We start from the raw sequence: 19,216 nt of genomic DNA, 5'->3' as shown, positions 1-19,216 counted from the left end.
TGATGTTGTTTCACCAACAGTTGTTGTTGTGTCAGACATAGTTGTTGTTCCAGCATCAGGTGTTGACTTTGGTGCTACAGTTGAGGATGTTTGGGGGTTACTTGTGGATGCCAAAGTTGTTGTTTCACCAACAGTTGTTGTTGTGTCAGACATAGTTGTTGTTGCAGCATCAGTTGTCGACTTTGGTGCTAAAGATGAGGATGTTGGAGGGTTACTTGTGGATGCCAAAGTTGTTGATGTTGTTTCACCAACAATTGTTGTTGTGTCAGAAATTGTTGTTGTTCCAGCATCAGTTGTCGACGTTGTTGCTACGGCTTTGGATGTTGGAGGGTTACTTGTGGATGCCAAAGTTGTTGTTGTTGTGTCAGAAATTGTTGTTGTTCCAGCATCAGTTGTAGACGTTGTTGTTACGGCTTTGGATGTTGGAGGGTTACTTGTGGATGCCAAAGTTGTTGATGTTGTTTCAACAACAGTTGTTGTTGTGTCAGACATAGTTGTTGTTCCAGCATCAGTTGTCAATGTTGGTGCTAAAGATGAGGATGTTGGAGGGTTACTTGTTGATGTCAAAGTTGTTGATGTTGTTTCACCAACAGTTGTTGTTGTGTCAGACATAGTTGTTGTTCCAGCATCAGTTGGCAATGATGGTGCTACAGTTGAGGATGTTGGGGCGTTACTTGTGGATGCCAAAGTTGTTGATGTTGTTTCACCAACAGTTGTTGTTGTGTCAGACATAGTTGTTGTTCCAGCATCAGTTGTCAATGTTGGTGCTAAAGATGAGGATGTTGGAGGGTTACTTGTTGATGTCAAAGTTGTTGATGTTGTTTCACCAACAGTTGTTGTTGTGTCAGACATAGTTGTTGTTCCAGCATCAGTTGGCAATGATGGTGCTACAGTTGATGATGTTGGGGCGTTACTTGTGGATGCCAAAGTTGTTGATGTTGTTTCACCAACAGTTGTTGTTGTGTCAGACATAGTTGTTGTTCCAGCATCAGTTGTCAATGTTGGTGCTAAAGATGAGGATGTTGGAGGGTTACTTGTTGATGTCAAAGTTGTTGCTGTTGTGTCAGAAATTGTTGTTGTTCCAGCATCAGTTGTCGACGTTGTTGTCACGGCTGTGGATGTTGGAGGGTTACTTGTGGATGCCAAAGTTGTTGATGTTGTTTCACCAACAGTTGTTGTTGTGTCAGACATAGTTGTTGTTCCAGCATCAGTTGTCAATGTTGGTGCTACAGATGAGGATGTTGGAGGGTTACTTGTGGATGCCAAAGTTGTTGCTGTTGTGTCAGAAATTGTTGTTGTTCCAGCATCAGTTGTCGACGTTGTTGTCACGGCTGTGGATGTTGGAGGGTTACTTGTGGATGCCAAAGTTGTTGATGTTGTTTCACCAACAGTTGTTGTTGTGTCAGACATAGTTGTTGTTCCAGCATCAGTTGGCAATGATGGTGCTACAGTTGAGGATGTTGGGGCGTTACTTGTGGATGCCAAAGTTGTTGATGTTGTTTCACCAACAGTTGTTGTTGTGTCAGAAATAGTTGTTGTTCCAGCATCAGTTGTCGACTTTGGTGCTACAGTTGACGATGTTGGGGGGTTACTTGTGGATGCCAAAGTTGTTGTGTCAGAAATTGTTGTTGTTCCAGCATCAGTTGTCGACGTTGTTGTTACGGCTTTGGATGTTGGAGGGTTACTTGTGGATGCCAAAGTTGTTGATGTTGTTCCACCAACAGTTGTTTTTGTTTCAGAAATTGTTGTTGTTTCAGCATCAGTTGTCGACGTTGTTGCTACGGCTTTGGATGTTGGATTGTTACTTGTGGATGCCAAAGTTGTTGTTGTTGTGTCAGAAATTGTTGTTGTTCCAGCATCAGTTGTCAACGTTGTTGTTACGGCTTTGGATGTTGGAGGGTTACTTGTGTATGCCAAAGTTGTTGATGTTGTTTCACCAACAGTTGTTGTTGTGTCAGACATAGTTGTTGTTCCAGCATCAGTTGTCAATGTTGGTGCTACAGTTGAGGATGTTGGGGGGTTACTTGTGGATGCCAAAGTTGTTGTTGTTGTTTCACCAACAGTTGTTGTTGTGTCAGACATAGTTGTTGTTGCAGCATCAGTTGTCGACTTTGGTGCTACAGTTGAGGGTGTTGGGGGGTTACTTGTGGATGCCAAAGTTGTTGTTGTTGTGTCAGAAATTGTTGTTGTTCCAGCATCAGTTGTCGACGTTGTTGTTACAGCTTTGGATGTTGGAGGGTTACTTGTGGATGCCAAAGTTGTTGATGTTGTTTCACCAACAGTTGTTGTTGTGTCAGACATAGTTGTTGTTCCAGCATCAGGTGTTGACTTTGGTGCTACAGTTGAGGATGTTTGGGGGTTACTTGTGGATGCCAAAGTTGTTGTTTCACCAACAGTTGTTGTTGTGTCAGACATAGTTGTTCTTGCAGCATCAGTTGTCGACTTTGGTGCTACAGTTGAGGATGTTGGGGGGTTACTTGTGGATGCCAAAGTTGTTGATGTTGTTTCACCAACAATTGTTGTTGTGTCAGAAATTGTTGTTGTTCCAGCATCAGTTGTCGACGTTGTTGCTACGGCTTTGGATGTTGGAGGGTTACTTGTGGATGCCAAAGTTGTTGTTGTTGTGTCAGAAATTGTTGTTGTTCCAGCATCAGTTGTCAATATTGGTGCTAAAGTTGTGGATGTTGGAGGGTTACTTGTGGATGCCAAAGTTGTTGATGTTGTTTCACCAACAGTTGTTGTTGTGTCAGACATAGTTGTTGTTCCAGCATCAGGTGTTGACTTTGGTGCTACAGTTGAGGATGTTTGGGGGTTACTTGTGGATGCCAAAGTTGTTGTTTCACCAACAGTTGTTGTTGTGTCAGACATAGTTGTTGTTGCAGCATCAGTTGTCGACTTTGGTGCTAAAGATGAGGATGTTGGAGGGTTACTTGTGGATGCCAAAGTTGTTGATGTTGTTTCACCAACAATTGTTGTTGTGTCAGAAATTGTTGTTGTTCCAGCATCAGTTGTCGACGTTGTTGCTACGGCTTTGGATGTTGGAGGGTTACTTGTGGATGCCAAAGTTGTTGATGTTGTTTCACCAACAGTTGTTGTTGTGTCAGACATAGTTGTTGTTCCAGCATCAGTTGTCAATGTTGGTGCTACAGATGAGGATGTTGGGGCGTTACTTGTGGATGCCAAAGTTGTTGCTGTTGTGTCAGAAAATGTTGTTGTTCCAGCATCAGTTGTCGACGTTGTTGTCACGGCTGTGGATGTTGGAGGGTTACTTGTGGATGCCAAAGTTGTTGATGTTGTTTCACCAACAGTTGTTGTTGTGTCAGACATAGTTGTTGTTGCAGCATCAGTTGTCGACTTTGGTGCTACAGTTGAGGATGTTGGGGCGTTACTTGTGGATGCCAAAGTTGTTGATGTTGTTTCACCAACAGTTGTTGTTGTGTCAGAAATAGTTGTTGTTCCAGCATCAGTTGTCGACTTTGGTGCTACAGTTGACGATGTTGGGGGGTTACTTGTGGATGCCAAAGTTGTTGTGTCAGAAATTGTTGTTGTTCCAGCATCAGTTGTCGACGTTGTTGTTACGGCTTTGGATGTTGGAGGGTTACTTGTGGATGCCAAAGTTGTTGATGTTGTTCCACCAACAGTTGTTTTTGTTTCAGAAATTGTTGTTGTTCCAGCATCAGTTGTCGACGTTGTTGCTACGGCTTTGGATGTTGGAGGGTTACTTGTGGATGCCAAAGTTGTTGTTGTTGTGTCAGAAATTGTTGTTGTTCCAGCATCAGTTGTCGACGTTGTTGTTACGGCTTTGGATGTTGGAGGGTTACTTGTGTATGCCAAAGTTGTTGATGTTGTTTCACCAACAGTTATTGTTGTGTCAGACATAGTTGTTGTTCCAGCATCAGTTGTCAATGTTGGTGCTACAGTTGAGGATGTTGGGGGGTTACTTGTGGATGCCAAAGTTGTTGTTGTTGTTTCACCAACAGTTGTTGTTGTGTCAGACATAGTTGTTGTTGCAGCATCAGTTGTCGACTTTGGTGCTACAGTTGAGGGTGTTGGGGGGTTACTTGTGGATGCCAAAGTTGTTGTTGTTGTGTCAGAAATTGTTGTTGTTCCAGCATCAGTTGTCGACGTTGTTGTTACAGCTTTGGATGTTGGAGGGTTACTTGTGGATGCCAAAGTTGTTGATGTTGTTTCACCAACAGTTGTTGTTGTGTCAGACATAGTTGTTGTTGCAGCATCAGGTGTTGACTTTGGTGCTACAGTTGAGGATGTTTGGGGGTTACTTGTGGATGCCAAAGTTGTTGTTTCACCAACAGTTGTTGTTGTGTCAGACATAGTTGTTGTTGCAGCATCAGTTGTCGACTTTGGTGCTACAGTTGAGGGTGTTGGGGGGTTACTTGTGGATGCCAAAGTTGTTGATGTTGTTTCACCAACAATTGTTGTTGTGTCAGAAATTGTTGTTGTTCCAGCATCAGTTGTCGACGTTGTTGCTACGGCTTTGGATGTTGGAGGGTTACTTGTGGATGCCAAAGTTGTTGTTGTTGTGTCAGAAATTGTTGTTGTTCCAGCATCAGTTGTAGACGTTGTTGTTACGGCTTTGGATGTTGGAGGGTTACTTGTGGATGCCAAAGTTGTTGATGTTGTTTCACCAACAGTTGTTGTTGTGTCAGACATAGTTGTTGTTCCAGCATCAGTTGTAGACGTTGTTGTTACGGCTTTGGATGTTGGAGGGTTACTTGTGGATGCCAAAGTTGTTGATGTTGTTTCACCAAAAGTTGTTGTTGTGTCAGACATAGTTGTTGTTCCAGCATCAGTTGGCAATGATGGTGCTACAGATGAGGATGTTGGAGGGTTACTTGTGGATGCCAAAGTTGTTGATGTTGTTTCACCAACAGTTGTTGTTGTGTCAGACATAGTTGTTGTTGCAGCATCAGTTGTCGACTTTGGTGCTACAGTTGATGATGTTGGGGCGTTACTTGTGGATGCCAAAGTTGTTGATGTTGTTTCACCAACAGTTGTTGTTGTGTCAGACATAGTTGTTGTTCCAGCATCAGTTGTCAATGCTGGTGCTAAAGATGAGGATGTTGGAGGGTTACTTGTTGATGCCAAAGTTGTTGCTGTTGTGTCAGAAATTGTTGTTGTTCCAGCATCAGTTGTCGACGTTGTTGTCACGGCTGTGGATGTTGGAGGGTTACTTGTGGATGCCAAAGTTGTTGATGTTGTTTCACCAACAGTTGTTGTTGTGTCAGACATAGTTGTTGTTCCAGCATCAGTTGGCAATGATGGTGCTACAGTTGAGGATGTTGGGGCGTTACTTGTGGATGCCAAAGTTGTTGATGTTGTTTCACCAACAGTTGTTGTTGTGTCAGACATAGTTGTTGTTCCAGCATCAGTTGTCAATGTTGGTGCTACAGATGAGGATGTTGGAGGGTTACTTGTGGATGCCAAAGTTGTTGCTGTTGTGTCAGAAAATGTTGTTGTTCCAGCATCAGTTGTCGACGTTGTTGTCACTGCTGTGGATGTTGGAGGGTTACTTGTGGATGCCAAAGTTGTTGATGTTGTTTCACCAACAGTTGTTGTTGTGTCAGACATAGTTGTTGTTCCAGCATCAGTTGTCGACTTTGGTGCTACAGTTGAGGATGTTGCGGGGTTACTTGTGGATGCCAAAGTTGTTGTGTCAGAAATTGTTGTTGTTCCAGCATCAGTTGTCGACGTTGTTGTCACGGCTGTGGATGTTGGAGGGTTACTTGTGGATGCCAAAGTTGTTGATGTTGTTTCACCAACAGTTTTTGTTGTGTCAGGCATAGTTGTTGTTCCAGCATCAGTTGTCAATGTTGGTGCTACAGATGAGGATGTTGGAGGGTTACTTGTGGATGCCAAAGTTGTTGATGTTGTTTCACCAACAGTTTTTGTTGTGTCAGGCATAGTTGTTGTTCCAGCATCAGTTGTCAATGTTGGTGCTACAGTTGAGGATGTTGGGGCGTTACTTGTGGATGCCAAAGTTGTTGATTTTGTTTCACCAACAGTTTTTGTTGTGTCAGGCATAGTTGTTGTTCCAGCATCAGTTGTCAATGTTGGTGCTACAGATGAGGATGTTGGAGGGTTACTTGTGGATGCAAAAGTTGTTGCTGTTGTTTCACCAACACTTGTTGTGTCAGACATAGTTGTTGTTCCAACATTAGTTTTCGACGTTGGTGCTACTGTTGTGGATGTTGGAGGGTTACTTGTGGATGCCAAAGTTGTTGATGTTGCTTCACCAACAGTTGTTGTTGTGTCAGACATAGTTGTTGTTGCAGCATCAGTTGTCGACTTTGGTGCTACAGTTGAGGATGTTGGGGCGTTACTTGTGGATGCCAAAGTTGTTGATGTTGTTTCGCCAACAGTTGTTGTTGTGTCAGACATAGTTGTTGTTCCAACATCAGTTGTCGTCTTTGGTGCTACAGTTGAGGGTGTTGGGGGGTTACTTGTGGATGCCAAAGTTGTTGATGTTGTTTCACCAACAGTTGTTGTTGTGTCAGACATAGTTGTTGTTCCAGCATCAGTTGTCAATGTTGGTGCTAAAGATGAGGATGTTGGAGGGTTACTTGTTGATGCCAAAGTTGTTGCTGTTGTGTCAGAAATTGTTGTTGTTCCAGCATCAGTTGTCGACGTTGTTGCTATGGCTTTGGATGTTGGAGTGTTACTTGTGGATGCCAAAGTTGTTGTTGTTGTGTCAGAAATTGTTGTTGTTCCAGCATCAGTTGTCGACGTTGTTGCTACGGCTTTGGATGTTGGAGGGTTACTTGTGGATGCCAAAGTTGTTGATGTTGTTTCACCAACAATTGTTGTTGTGTCAGACATAGTTGTTCCAGCATCAGGTGTTGACTTTTGTGCTACAGTTGAGGATGTTTGGGGGTTACTTGTGGATGCCAAAGTTGTTGTTTCACCAACAGTTGTTGTTGTGTCAGACATAGTTGTTGTTGCAGCATCAGTTGTCGACTTTGGTGCTAAAGATGAGGATGTTGGAGGGTTACTTGTGGATGCCAAAGTTGTTGATGTTGTTTCACCAACAATTGTTGTTGTGTCAGAAATTGTTGTTGTTCCAGCATCAGTTGTCGACGTTGTTGCTACGGCTTTGGATGTTGGAGGGTTACTTGTGGATGCCAAAGTTGTTGTTGTTGTGTCAGAAATTGTTGTTGTTTCAGCATCAGTTGTAGACGTTGTTGTTACGGCTTTGGATGTTGGAGGGTTACTTGTGGATGCCAAAGTTGTTGATGTTGTTTCACCAACAGTTGTTGTTGAGTCAGACATAGTTGTTGTTCCAGCATCAGTTGTAGACGTTGTTGTTACGGCTTTGGATGTTGGAGGGTTACTTGTGGATGCCAAAGTTGTTGATGTTGTTTCACCAAAAGTTGTTGTTGTGACAGACATAGTTGTTGTTCCAGCATCAGTTGGCAATGATGGTGCTACAGATGAGGATGTTGGAGGGTTACTTGTGGATGCCAAAGTTGTTGTTTCACCAACAGTTGTTGTTGTGTCAGACATAGTTGTTGTTCCAGCATCAGGTGTTGACTTTGGTGCTGCTACAGTTGAGGATGTTGGAGGGTTACTTGTGGATGCCAAAGTTGTTGATGTTGTTTCACCAACAATTGTTGCTGTGTCAGAAATTGTTGTTGTTCCAGCATCAGTTGTCGACGTTGTTGCTACGGCTTTGGATGTTGGAGGGTTACTTGTGGATGCCAAAGTTGTTGATGTTGTTTCACCAACAGTTGTTGTTGTGTCAGACATAGTTGTTGTTCCAGCATCAGTTGGCAATGATGGTGCTACAGATGAGGATGTTGGAGGGTTACTTGTGGATGCCAAAGTTGTTGATGTTGTTTCACCAACAGTTGTTGTTGTGTCAGACATAGTTGTTGTTCCAGCATCAGTTGGCAATGATGGTGCTACAGTTGAGGATGTTGGGGCGTTACTTGTGGATGCCAAAGTTGTTGATGTTGTTTCACCAACAGTTGTTGTTGTGTCAGACATAGTTGTTGTTCCAGCATCAGTTGTCAATGTTGGTGCTACAGATGAGGATGTTGGAGGGTTACTTGTGGATGCCAAAGTTGTTGCTGTTGTGTCAGAAAATGTTGTTGTTCCAGCATCAGTTGTCGACGTTGTTGTCACGGCTGTGGATGTTGGAGGGTTACTTGTGGATGCCAAAGTTGTTGATGTTGTTTCACCAACAGTTGTTGTTGTGTCAGACATAGTTGTTGTTGCAGCATCAGTTGTCGACTTTTGTGCTACAGTTGAGGATGTTGGGGCGTTACTTGTGGATGCCAAAGTTGTTGATTTTGTTTCACCAACAGTTTTTGTTGTGTCAGGCATAGTTGTTGTTCCAGCATCAGTTGTCAATGTTGGTGCTACAGATGAGGATGTTGGAGGGTTACTTGTGGATGCAAAAGTTGTTGCTGTTGTTTCACCAACACTTGTTGTGTCAGACATAGTTGTTGTTCCAACATTAGTTTTCGACGTTGGTGCTACTGTTGTGGATGTTGGAGGGTTACTTGTGGATGCCAAAGTTGTTGCTGTTGTGTCAGAAAATGTTGTTGTTCCAGCATCAGTTGTCGACGTTGTTGTCACGGCTGTGGATGTTGGAGGGTTACTTGTGGATGCCAAAGTTGTTGATGTTGTTTCACCAACAGTTGTTGTTGTGTCAGACATAGTTGTTGTTCCAGCATCAGTTGTCAATGATGGTGCTACAGTTGAGGATGTTGGAGGGTTACTTGTGGATGCCAAAGTTGTTGATGTTGTTTCACCAACAGTTGTTGTTGTGTCAGACATAGTTGTTGTTCCAGCATCAGTTGTCGACTTTGGTGCTACAGTTGACGATGTTGGGGGGTTACTTGTGGATGCCAAAGTTGTTGTGTCAGAAATTGTTGTTGTTCCAGCATCAGTTGTCGACGTTGTTGTTACAGCTTTGGATGTTGGAGGGTTACTTGTGGATGCCAAAGTTGTTGATGTTGTTCCACCAACAGTTGTTTTTGTTTCAAAAATTGTTGTTGTTCCAGCATCAGTTGTCGACGTTGTTGCTACGGCTTTGGATGTTGGAGGGTTACTTGTGGATGCCAAAGTTGTTGATGTTGTTTCACCAACAGTTGTTGTTGTGTCAGACATAGTTGTTGTTCCAGCATCAGGTGTTGACTTTGGTGCTACAGTTGAGGATGTTTGGGGGTTACTTGTGGATGCCAAAGTTGTTTCACCAACAGTTGTTGTTGTGTCAGACATAGTTGTTCTTGCAGCATCAGTTGTCGACTTTGGTGCTACAGTTGAGGATGTTGGGGGGTTACTTGTGGATGCCAAAGTTGTTGATGTTGTTTCACCAACAATTGTTGTTGTGTCAGAAATTGTTGTTGTTCCAGCATCAGTTGTCGACGTTGTTGCTACGGCTTTGGATGTTGGAGGGTTACTTGTGGATGCCAAAGTTGTTGTTGTTGTGTCAGAAATTGTTGTTGTTCCAGCATCAGTTGTCAATATTGGTGCTAAAGTTGTGGATGTTGGAGGGTTACTTGTGGATGCCAAAGTTGTTGATGTTGTTTCACCAACAGTTGTTGTTGTGTCAGACATAGTTGTTGTTCCAGCATCAGGTGTTGACTTTGGTGCTACAGTTGAGGATGTTTGGGGGTTACTTGTGGATGCCAAAGTTGTTGTTTCACCAACAGTTGTTGTTGTGTCAGACATAGTTGTTGTTGCAGCATCAGTTGTCGACTTTGGTGCTAAAGATGAGGATGTTGGAGGGTTACTTGTGGATGCCAAAGTTGTTGATGTTGTTTCACCAACAATTGTTGTTGTGTCAGAAATTGTTGTTGTTCCAGCATCAGTTGTCGACGTTGTTGCTACGGCTTTGGATGTTGGAGGGTTACTTGTGGATGCCAAAGTTGTTGATGTTGTTTCACCAACAGTTGTTGTTGTGTCAGACATAGTTGTTGTTCCAGCATCAGTTGTCAATGTTGGTGCTACAGATGAGGATGTTGGGGCGTTACTTGTGGATGCCAAAGTTGTTGCTGTTGTGTCAGAAAATGTTGTTGTTCCAGCATCAGTTGTCGACGTTGTTGTCACGGCTGTGGATGTTGGAGGGTTACTTGTGGATGCCAAAGTTGTTGATGTTGTTTCACCAACAGTTGTTGTTTTGTCAGACATAGTTGTTGTTGCAGCATCAGTTGTCGACTTTGGTGCTACAGTTGAGGATGTTGGGGCGTTACTTGTGGATGCCAAAGTTGTTGATGTTGTTTCACCAACAGTTGTTGTTGTGTCAGAAATAGTTGTTGTTCCAGCATCAGTTGTCGACTTTGGTGCTACAGTTGACGATGTTGGGGGGTTACTTGTGGATGCCAAAGTTGTTGTGTCAGAAATTGTTGTTGTTCCAGCATCAGTTGTCGACGTTGTTGTTACGGCTTTGGATGTTGGAGGGTTACTTGTGGATGCCAAAGTTGTTGATGTTGTTCCACCAACAGTTGTTTTTGTTTCAGAAATTGTTGTTGTTCCAGCATCAGTTGTCGACGTTGTTGCTACGGCTTTGGATGTTGGAGGGTTACTTGTGGATGCCAAAGTTGTTGTTGTTGTGTCAGAAATTGTTGTTGTTCCAGCATCAGTTGTCGACGTTGTTGTTACGGCTTTGGATGTTGGAGGGTTACTTGTGTATGCCAAAGTTGTTGATGTTGTTTCACCAACAGTTATTGTTGTGTCAGACATAGTTGTTGTTCCAGCATCAGTTGTCAATGTTGGTGCTACAGTTGAGGATGTTGGGGGGTTACTTGTGGATGCCAAAGTTGTTGTTGTTGTTTCACCAACAGTTGTTGTTGTGTCAGACATAGTTGTTGTTGCAGCATCAGTTGTCGACTTTGGTGCTACAGTTGAGGGTGTTGGGGGGTTACTTGTGGATGCCAAAGTTGTTGTTGTTGTGTCAGAAATTGTTGTTGTTCCAGCATCAGTTGTCGACGTTGTTGTTACAGCTTTGGATGTTGGAGGGTTACTTGTGGATGCCAAAGTTGTTGATGTTGTTTCACCAACAGTTGTTGTTGTGTCAGACATAGTTGTTGTTGCAGCATCAGGTGTTGACTTTGGTGCTACAGTTGAGGATGTTTGGGGGTTACTTGTGGATGCCAAAGTTGTTGTTTCACCAACAGTTGTTGTTGTGTCAGACATAGTTGTTGTTGCAGCATCAGTTGTCGACTTTGGTGCTACAGTTGAGGGTGTTGGGGGGTTACTTGTGGATGCCAAAGTTGTTGATGTTGTTTCACCAACAATTGTTGTTGTGTCAGAAATTGTTGTTGTTCCAGCATCAGTTGTCGACGTTGTTGCTACGGCTTTGGATGTTGGAGGGTTACTTGTGGATGCCAAAGTTGTTGTTGTTGTGTCAGAAATTGTTGTTGTTCCAGCATCAGTTGTAGACGTTGTTGTTACGGCTTTGGATGTTGGAGGGTTACTTGTGGATGCCAAAGTTGTTGATGTTGTTTCACCAACAGTTGTTGTTGTGTCAGACATAGTTGTTGTTCCAGCATCAGTTGTAGACGTTGTTGTTACGGCTTTGGATGTTGGAGGGTTACTTGTGGATGCCAAAGTTGTTGATGTTGTTTCACCAAAAGTTGTTGTTGTGTCAGACATAGTTGTTGTTCCAGCATCAGTTGGCAATGATGGTGCTACAGATGAGGATGTTGGAGGGTTACTTGTGGATGCCAAAGTTGTTGATGTTGTTTCACCAACAGTTGTTGTTGTGTCAGACATAGTTGTTGTTGCAGCATCAGTTGTCGACTTTGGTGCTACAGTTGATGATGTTGGGGCGTTACTTGTGGATGCCAAAGTTGTTGATGTTGTTTCACCAACAGTTGTTGTTGTGTCAGACATAGTTGTTGTTCCAGCATCAGTTGTCAATGCTGGTGCTAAAGATGAGGATGTTGGAGGGTTACTTGTTGATGCCAAAGTTGTTGCTGTTGTGTCAGAAATTGTTGTTGTTCCAGCATCAGTTGTCGACGTTGTTGTCACGGCTGTGGATGTTGGAGGGTTACTTGTGGATGCCAAAGTTGTTGATGTTGTTTCACCAACAGTTGTTGTTGTGTCAGACATAGTTGTTGTTCCAGCATCAGTTGGCAATGATGGTGCTACAGTTGAGGATGTTGGGGCGTTACTTGTGGATGCCAAAGTTGTTGATGTTGTTTCACCAACAGTTGTTGTTGTGTCAGACATAGTTGTTGTTCCAGCATCAGTTGTCAATGTTGGTGCTACAGATGAGGATGTTGGAGGGTTACTTGTGGATGCCAAAGTTGTTGCTGTTGTGTCAGAAAATGTTGTTGTTCCAGCATCAGTTGTCGACGTTGTTGTCACGGCTGTGGATGTTGGAGGGTTACTTGTGGATGCCAAAGTTGTTGATGTTGTTTCACCAACAGTTGTTGTTGTGTCAGACATAGTTGTTGTTCCAGCATCAGTTGTCGACTTTGGTGCTACAGTTGAGGATGTTGCGGGGTTACTTGTGGATGCCAAAGTTGTTGTGTCAGAAATTGTTGTTGTTCCAGCATCAGTTGTCGACGTTGTTGTCACGGCTGTGGATGTTGGAGGGTTACTTGTGGATGCCAAAGTTGTTGATGTTGTTTCACCAACAGTTTTTGTTGTGTCAGGCATAGTTGTTGTTCCAGCATCAGTTGTCAATGTTGGTGCTACAGATGAGGATGTTGGAGGGTTACTTGTGGATGCCAAAGTTGTTGATGTTGTTTCACCAACAGTTTTTGTTGTGTCAGGCATAGTTGTTGTTCCAGCATCAGTTGTCAATGTTGGTGCTACAGTTGAGGATGTTGGGGCGTTACTTGTGGATGCCAAAGTTGTTGATTTTGTTTCACCAACAGTTTTTGTTGTGTCAGGCATAGTTGTTGTTCCAGCATCAGTTGTCAATGTTGGTGCTACAGATGAGGATGTTGGAGGGTTACTTGTGGATGCAAAAGTTGTTGCTGTTGTTTCACCAACACTTGTTGTGTCAGACATAGTTGTTGTTCCAACATTAGTTTTCGACGTTGGTGCTACTGTTGTGGATGTTGGAGGGTTACTTGTGGATGCCAAAGTTGTTGATGTTGCTTCACCAACAGTTGTTGTTGTGTCAGACATACTTGTTGTTCCAACATCAGTTGTCGTCTTTGGTGCTACAGTTGAGGGTGTTGGGGGGTTACTTGTGGATGCCAAAGTTGTTGATGTTGTTTCACCAACAGTTGTTGTTGTGTCAGACATAGTTGTTGTTCCAGCATCAGTTGTCAATGTTGGTGCTAAAGATGAGGATGTTGGAGGGTTACTTGTTGATGCCAAAGTTGTTGCTGTTGTGTCAGAAATTGTTGTTGTTCCAGCATCAGTTGTCGACGTTGTTGCTATGGCTTTGGATGTTGGAGTGTTACTTGTGGATGCCAAAGTTGTTGTTGTTGTGTCAGAAATTGTTGTTGTTCCAGCATCAGTTGTCGACGTTGTTGCTACGGCTTTGGATGTTGGAGGGTTACTTGTGGATGCCAAAGTTGTTGATGTTGTTTCACCAACAATTGTTGTTGTGTCAGACATAGTTGTTCCAGCATCAGGTGTTGACTTTTGTGCTACAGTTGAGGATGTTTGGGGGTTACTTGTGGATGCCAAAGTTGTTGTTTCACCAACAGTTGTTGTTGTGTCAGACATAGTTGTTGTTGTTGCAGCATCAGTTGTCGACTTTGGTGCTAAAGATGAGGATGTTGGAGGGTTACTTGTGGATGCCAAAGTTGTTGATGTTGTTTCACCAACAATTGTTGTTGTGTCAGAAATTGTTGTTGTTCCAGCATCAGTTGTCGACGTTGTTGCTACGGCTTTGGATGTTGGAGGGTTACTTGTGGATGCCAAAGTTGTTGTTGTTGTGTCAGAAATTGTTGTTGTTTCAGCATCAGTTGTAGACGTTGTTGTTACAGCTTTGGATGTTGGAGGGTTACTTGTGGATGCCAAAGTTGTTGATGTTGTTCCACCAACAGTTGTTTTTGTTTCAGAAATTGTTGTTGTTCCAGCATCAGTTGTCGACGTTGTTGCTACGGCTTTGGATGTTGGAGGGTTACTTGTGGATGCCAAAGTTGTTGATGTTGTTTCACCAACAGTTGTTGTTGTGTCAGACATAGTTGTTGTTCCAGCATCAGTTGTCAATGTTGGTGCTACAGTTGAGGATGTTGGGGGGTTACTTGTGGATGCCAAAGTTGTTGTTGTTGTTTCACCAACAGTTGTTGTTGTGTCAGACATAGTTGTTGTTGCAGCATCAGTTGTCGACTTTGGTGCTACAGTTGAGGGTGTTGGGGGGTTACTTGTGGATGCCAAAGTTGTTGTTGTTGTGTCAGAAATTGTTGTTGTTCCAGCATCAGTTGTCGACGTTGTTGTTACAGCTTTGGATGTTGGAGGGTTACTTGTGGATGCCAAAGTTGTTGATGTTGTTTCACCAATAGGTGTTGTTGTGTCAGAAATTGTTGTTGTTCCAGCATCAGTTGTCGACGTTGTTGTTATGGCTTTGGATGTTGGAGAGTTACTTGTGGATGCCAAAGTTGTTGATGTTGTTTCGCCAACAGTTGTTGTTGTGTCAGAAATTGTTGTTGTTCCAGCATCAGTTGTCAACGTTGTTGTTACGGCTTTGGATGTTGGAGGGTTACTTGTGGATGCCAAAGTTGTTGATGTTGTTTCACCAACTGTTGTTGTTGTGTCAGACATAGTTGTTGTTCCAGCATCAGTTGTCGACTTTGGTGCTACAGTTGACGATGTTTGGGGGTTACTTGTGGATGCCAAAGTTGTTGTTGTTGTTGTTGTTTCACCAACAGTTGTTGTTGTGTCAGACATAGTTGTTGTTGCAGCATCAGTTGTCAATATTGGTGCTAAAGTTGTGAATGTTGGAGGGTTACTTGGTGATGCCAAAGTTGTTGATGTTGTTTCACCAACAGTTGTTGTTGTGTCAGACATAGTTGTTGTTCCAGCATCAGTTGTCGACGTTGTTGTTACGGCTTTGGATGTTGGAGGGTTACTTGTGGATGCCAAAGTTGTTGATGTTGTTTCACCAACAGTTGTTGTTGTGTCAGACATAGTTGTTGTTGCAGCATCAGTTGTCGACTTTGGTGCTACAGTTGAGGATGTTGGGGCGTTACTTGTGGATGCCAAAGTTGTTGATGTTGTTTCACCAACAGTTGTTGTTGTGTCAGACATAGTTGTTGTTCCAGCATCAGTTGTCGACTTTGTTGTTACGGCTTTGGATGTTGGAGGGTTACTTGTGGATGCCAAAGTTGTTGATTTTGTTTCACCAACAGTTTTTGTTGTGTCAGACATAGTTGTTGTTCCAGCATCAGTTGTCGACTTTGGTGCTACAGTTGACGATGTTGGGGGGTTACTTGTGGATGCCAAAGTTGTTGTTGTTGTTTCACCAACAGTTGTTGTTGTGTCAGACATAGTTGTTGTTGCAGCATCAGTTGTCGACTTTGGTGCTACAGTTGAGGATGTTGGAGGGTTATTTGTGGATGCCAAAGTTGTTGTTGTTGTTGTTTTACCAACAGTTGTTGTTGTGTCAGACGTAGTTGTTGTTGCAGCATCAGTTGTCGACTTTGGTGCTACTGTAGCAGTTGAGGATGTTGGGGGGTTACTTGTGGATGCCAAAGTTGTTGTGTCAGAAACTGTTGTTGTTCCAGCATCAGTTGTCGACATTGTTGTTACTGCTTTGGATGTTGGAGGGTTACTTGTGGATGCCAAAGTTGTTGTTGTTTCACCAACAGTTGTTGTTGTGTCAGACATAGTTGTTGTTGCAGCATCAGTTGTCGACTTTGGTGCTACAGTTGAGGATGTTGGGGCGTTACTTGTGGATGCCAAAGTTGTTGCTGTTGTGTCAGAAAATGTTGTTGTTCCAGCATCAGTTGTCGACGTTGTTGTCACGGCTGTGGATGTTGGAGGGTTACTTGTGGATGCCAAAGTTGTTGATGTTGTTTCACCAACAGTTGTTGTTGTGTCAGACATAGTTGTTGTTCCAGCATCAGTTGTCAATGATGGTGCTACAGTTGAGGATGTTGGAGGGTTACTTGTGGATGCCAAAGTTGTTGATGTTGTTTCACCAACAGTTGTTGTTGTGTCAGACATAGTTGTTGTTCCAGCATCAGTTGTCGACTTTGGTGCTACAGTTGACGATGTTGGGGAGTTACTTGTGGATGCCAAAGTTGTTGTGTCAGAAATTGTTGTTGTTCCAGCATCAGTTGTCGACGTTGTTGTTACAGCTTTGGATGTTGGAGGGTTACTTGTGGATGCCAAAGTTGTTGATGTTGTTCCACCAACAGTTGTTTTTGTTTCAGAAATTGTTGTTGTTCCAGCATCAGTTGTCGACGTTGTTGCTACGGCTTTGGATGTTGGAGGGTTACTTGTGGATGCCAAAGTTGTTGATGTTGTTTCACCAACAGTTGTTGTTGTGTCAGACATAGTTGTTGTTCCAGCATCAGTTGTCAATGTTGGTGCTACAGTTGAGGATGTTGGGGGGTTACTTGTGGATGCCAAAGTTGTTGTTGTTGTTTCACCAACAGTTGTTGTTGTGTCAGACATAGTTGTTGTTGCAGCATCAGTTGTCGACTTTGGTGCTACAGTTGAGGGTGTTGGGGGGTTACTTGTGGATGCCAAAGTTGTTGTTGTTGTTGTTGTTTCACCAACAGTTGTTGTTGTGTCAGACATAGTTGTTGTTGCAGCATCAGTTGTCAATATTGGTGCTAAAGTTGTGGATGTTGGAGGGTTACTTGGTGATGCCAAAGTTGTTGATGTTGTTTCACCAACAGTTGTTGTTGTGTCAGACATAGTTGTTGTTCCAGCATCAGTTGTCGACGTTGTTGTTACGGCTTTGGATGTTGGAGGGTTACTTGTGGATGCCAAAGTTGTTGATGTTGTTTCACCAACAGTTGTTGTTGTGTCAGACATAGTTGTTGTTGCAGCATCAGTTGTCGACTTTGGCGCTACAGTTGAGGATGTTGGGGGGTTACTTGTGGATGCCAAAGTTGTTGATGTTGTTCCACCAACAGTTGTTTTTGTTTCAGAAATTGTTGTTGTTCCAGCATCAGTTGTCGACGTTGTTGCTACGGCTTTGGATGTTGGAGGGTTACTTGTGGATGCCAAAGTTGTTGTTGTGTCAGAAATTGTTGTTGTTCCATCATCAGTTGTCGACATTGTTGTTACGGCTTTGGATGTTGGAGGGTTACTTGTGGATGCCAAAGTTGTTGTTGTTGTTTCACCAACAGTTGTTGTTGTGTCAGACATAGTTGTTGTTGCAGCATCAGTTGTCGACTTTGGTGCTACAGTTGAGGGTGTTGGGGGGTTACTTGTGGATGCCAAAGTTGTTGTTGTTGTGTCAGAAATTGTTGTTGTTCCAGCATCAGTTGTCGACGTTGTTGTTACAGCTTTGGATGTTGGAGGGTTACTTGTGGATGCCAAAGTTGTTGATGTTGTTTCACCAATAGGTGTTGTGTCAGAAATTGTTGTTGTTCCAGCATCAGTTGTCGACGTTGTTGTTATGGCTTTGGATGTTGGAGAGTTACTTGTGGATGCCAAAGTTGTTGATGTTGTTTCGCCAACAGTTGTTGTTGTGTCAGACATAGTTGTTGTTCCAGCATCAGTTGTCGTCTTTGGTGCTACAGTTGAGGGTGTTGGGGGGTTACTTGTGGATGCCAAAGTTGTTGATGTTGTTTCACCAACAGTTGTTGTTGTGTCAGAAATTGTTGTTGTTCCAGCATCAGTTGTCGACGTTGTTGCTATGGCTTTGGATGTTGGAGTGTTACTTGTGGATGCCAAAGTTGTTGTTGTTGTGTCAGAAATTGTTGTTGTTCCAGCATCAGTTGTCGACGTTGTTGTTACGGCTTTGGATGTTGGAGGGTTACTTGTGGATGCCAAAGTTGTTGATGTTGTTTCACCAACAGTTGTTGTTGTGTCAGACATAGTTGTTGTTCCAGCATCAGTTGTCAATGTTGGTGCTACAGTTGAGGATGTTGGGGGGTTACTTGTGGATGCCAAAGTTGTTGATGTTGTTTCACCAACAGTTGTTGTTGTGTCAGAAATTGTTGTTGTTCCAGCATCAGTTGTCGACGTTGTTGCTACGGCTTTGGATGTTGGAGGGTTACTTGTGGATGCCAAAGTTGTTGTTGTTGTGTCAGAAATTGTTGTTGTTCCAGCATCAGTTGTTGACGTTATTGTTACGGCTTTGGATGTTGGAGGGTTACTTGTGGATGCCAAAGTTGTTGATGTTGTTTCACCAATAGGTGTTGTTGTGTCAGAAATTGTTGTTGTTCCAGCATCAGTTGTCGACGTTGTTGTTATGGCTTTGGATGTTGGAGAGTTACTTGTGGATGCCAAAGTTGTTGATGTTGTTTCACCAATAGGTGTTGTTGTGTCAGAAATTGTTGTTGTTCCAGCATCAGTTGTTGACGTTATTGTTACGGCTTTGGATGTTGGAGAGTTACTTGTGGATGCCAAAGTTGTTGATGTTGTTTCACCAACAGTTGTTGTTGTGTCAGACATAGTTGTTGTTCCAGCATCAGTTGTCAATGTTTCTGCTACAGTTGAGGATGTTGGAGGGTTACTTGTGGATGCCAAATTTGTTGTTGTTGTTGTTGCACCAACAGTTGTACTGGTGTCATAAATAATTGTAGTTGCGGCATCAGTTGTCAACGTTGACGCAAGGTTTGAATATATTTGAGGGGTGCTTGTCGCCAGTGTTGTCGTACATCCGTAAAACGTCCACCACAAATATACTGTGAAAATAGATATTTCATTGTTCTTTATTTCTTTTTTTATAATCAATTGAATTTTGGTTCTTATAAATATCACTTATTTTTATATTCCTTTTTCTATTATAGTATTATTAAGTCTCTTATATTTTCCTTAAATTTAATGTTAAATGCACTGAATTATTTAACATATATTTACTTACATATGGTAAGGACAGATTTCCTTCTGCCATCATACCTAAAAGTAAAACAAATATAATTAGGTTTTGTTTCAACACAGCAAAATCCCCAGGGTTAAATCAACACTGCTCAGAGTACATATTTCCCACTCTACAGAGTGTTAAAGTTAATGAGATCATTAAGTGACTAATTGGATGATGATTGATTATTAGTGATAAACATCTGCTGTTAATAAGCAGAATCACTGAAGGAAACAGAAACAAAGAACTACAACTGACTTCCAGTCACAGCCTTATATTAAATCAGATGAAGATAAA

The 19,216-nt window shown here is 42.7% G+C and overlaps 1 protein-coding gene across 1 annotated transcript in view; it reads right to left on the bottom strand.

The window, feature by feature from the left end:
- Window positions 1–18,952, bottom strand: part of LOC120491338 (uncharacterized) — a 52,513-nt gene extending 33,561 nt beyond the window's left edge. The window contains exons 1-17 of the mRNA XM_089132656.1: window positions 18,919–18,952; window positions 17,897–18,191; window positions 16,400–17,008; window positions 15,947–16,180; window positions 14,909–15,511; window positions 14,084–14,326; window positions 12,966–13,315; window positions 11,465–11,942; window positions 10,673–11,359; window positions 10,085–10,354; window positions 9,548–9,985; window positions 8,622–8,878; window positions 7,253–7,631; window positions 6,905–7,150; window positions 6,681–6,739; window positions 5,865–6,602; window positions 4,515–5,114 (exon numbers count right to left, since the gene is read on the bottom strand). Coding sequence (XP_088988782.1) covers window positions 4,515–5,114; window positions 5,865–6,602; window positions 6,681–6,739; window positions 6,905–7,150; window positions 7,253–7,631; window positions 8,622–8,878; window positions 9,548–9,985; window positions 10,085–10,354; window positions 10,673–11,359; window positions 11,465–11,942; window positions 12,966–13,315; window positions 14,084–14,326; window positions 14,909–15,511; window positions 15,947–16,180; window positions 16,400–17,008; window positions 17,897–18,191; window positions 18,919–18,952 — 6,520 coding nt within the window. The remainder of the gene's footprint in view (window positions 1–4,514; window positions 5,115–5,864; window positions 6,603–6,680; window positions 6,740–6,904; window positions 7,151–7,252; window positions 7,632–8,621; window positions 8,879–9,547; window positions 9,986–10,084; window positions 10,355–10,672; window positions 11,360–11,464; window positions 11,943–12,965; window positions 13,316–14,083; window positions 14,327–14,908; window positions 15,512–15,946; window positions 16,181–16,399; window positions 17,009–17,896; window positions 18,192–18,918) is intronic.
- Window positions 18,953–19,216: the final 264 nt, after the last annotated feature.

Source organism: Pimephales promelas, chromosome 6 (genome assembly GCF_988280905.1).
Source record: "Pimephales promelas chromosome 6, fPimPro1.hap1.1, whole genome shotgun sequence".
Classification (NCBI taxonomy): Eukaryota; Metazoa; Chordata; class Actinopteri; order Cypriniformes; family Leuciscidae; genus Pimephales; species Pimephales promelas.
Note: the sequence above shows the minus strand (reverse complement) of the source record. Positions and strands in the feature narration are given on the sequence as shown.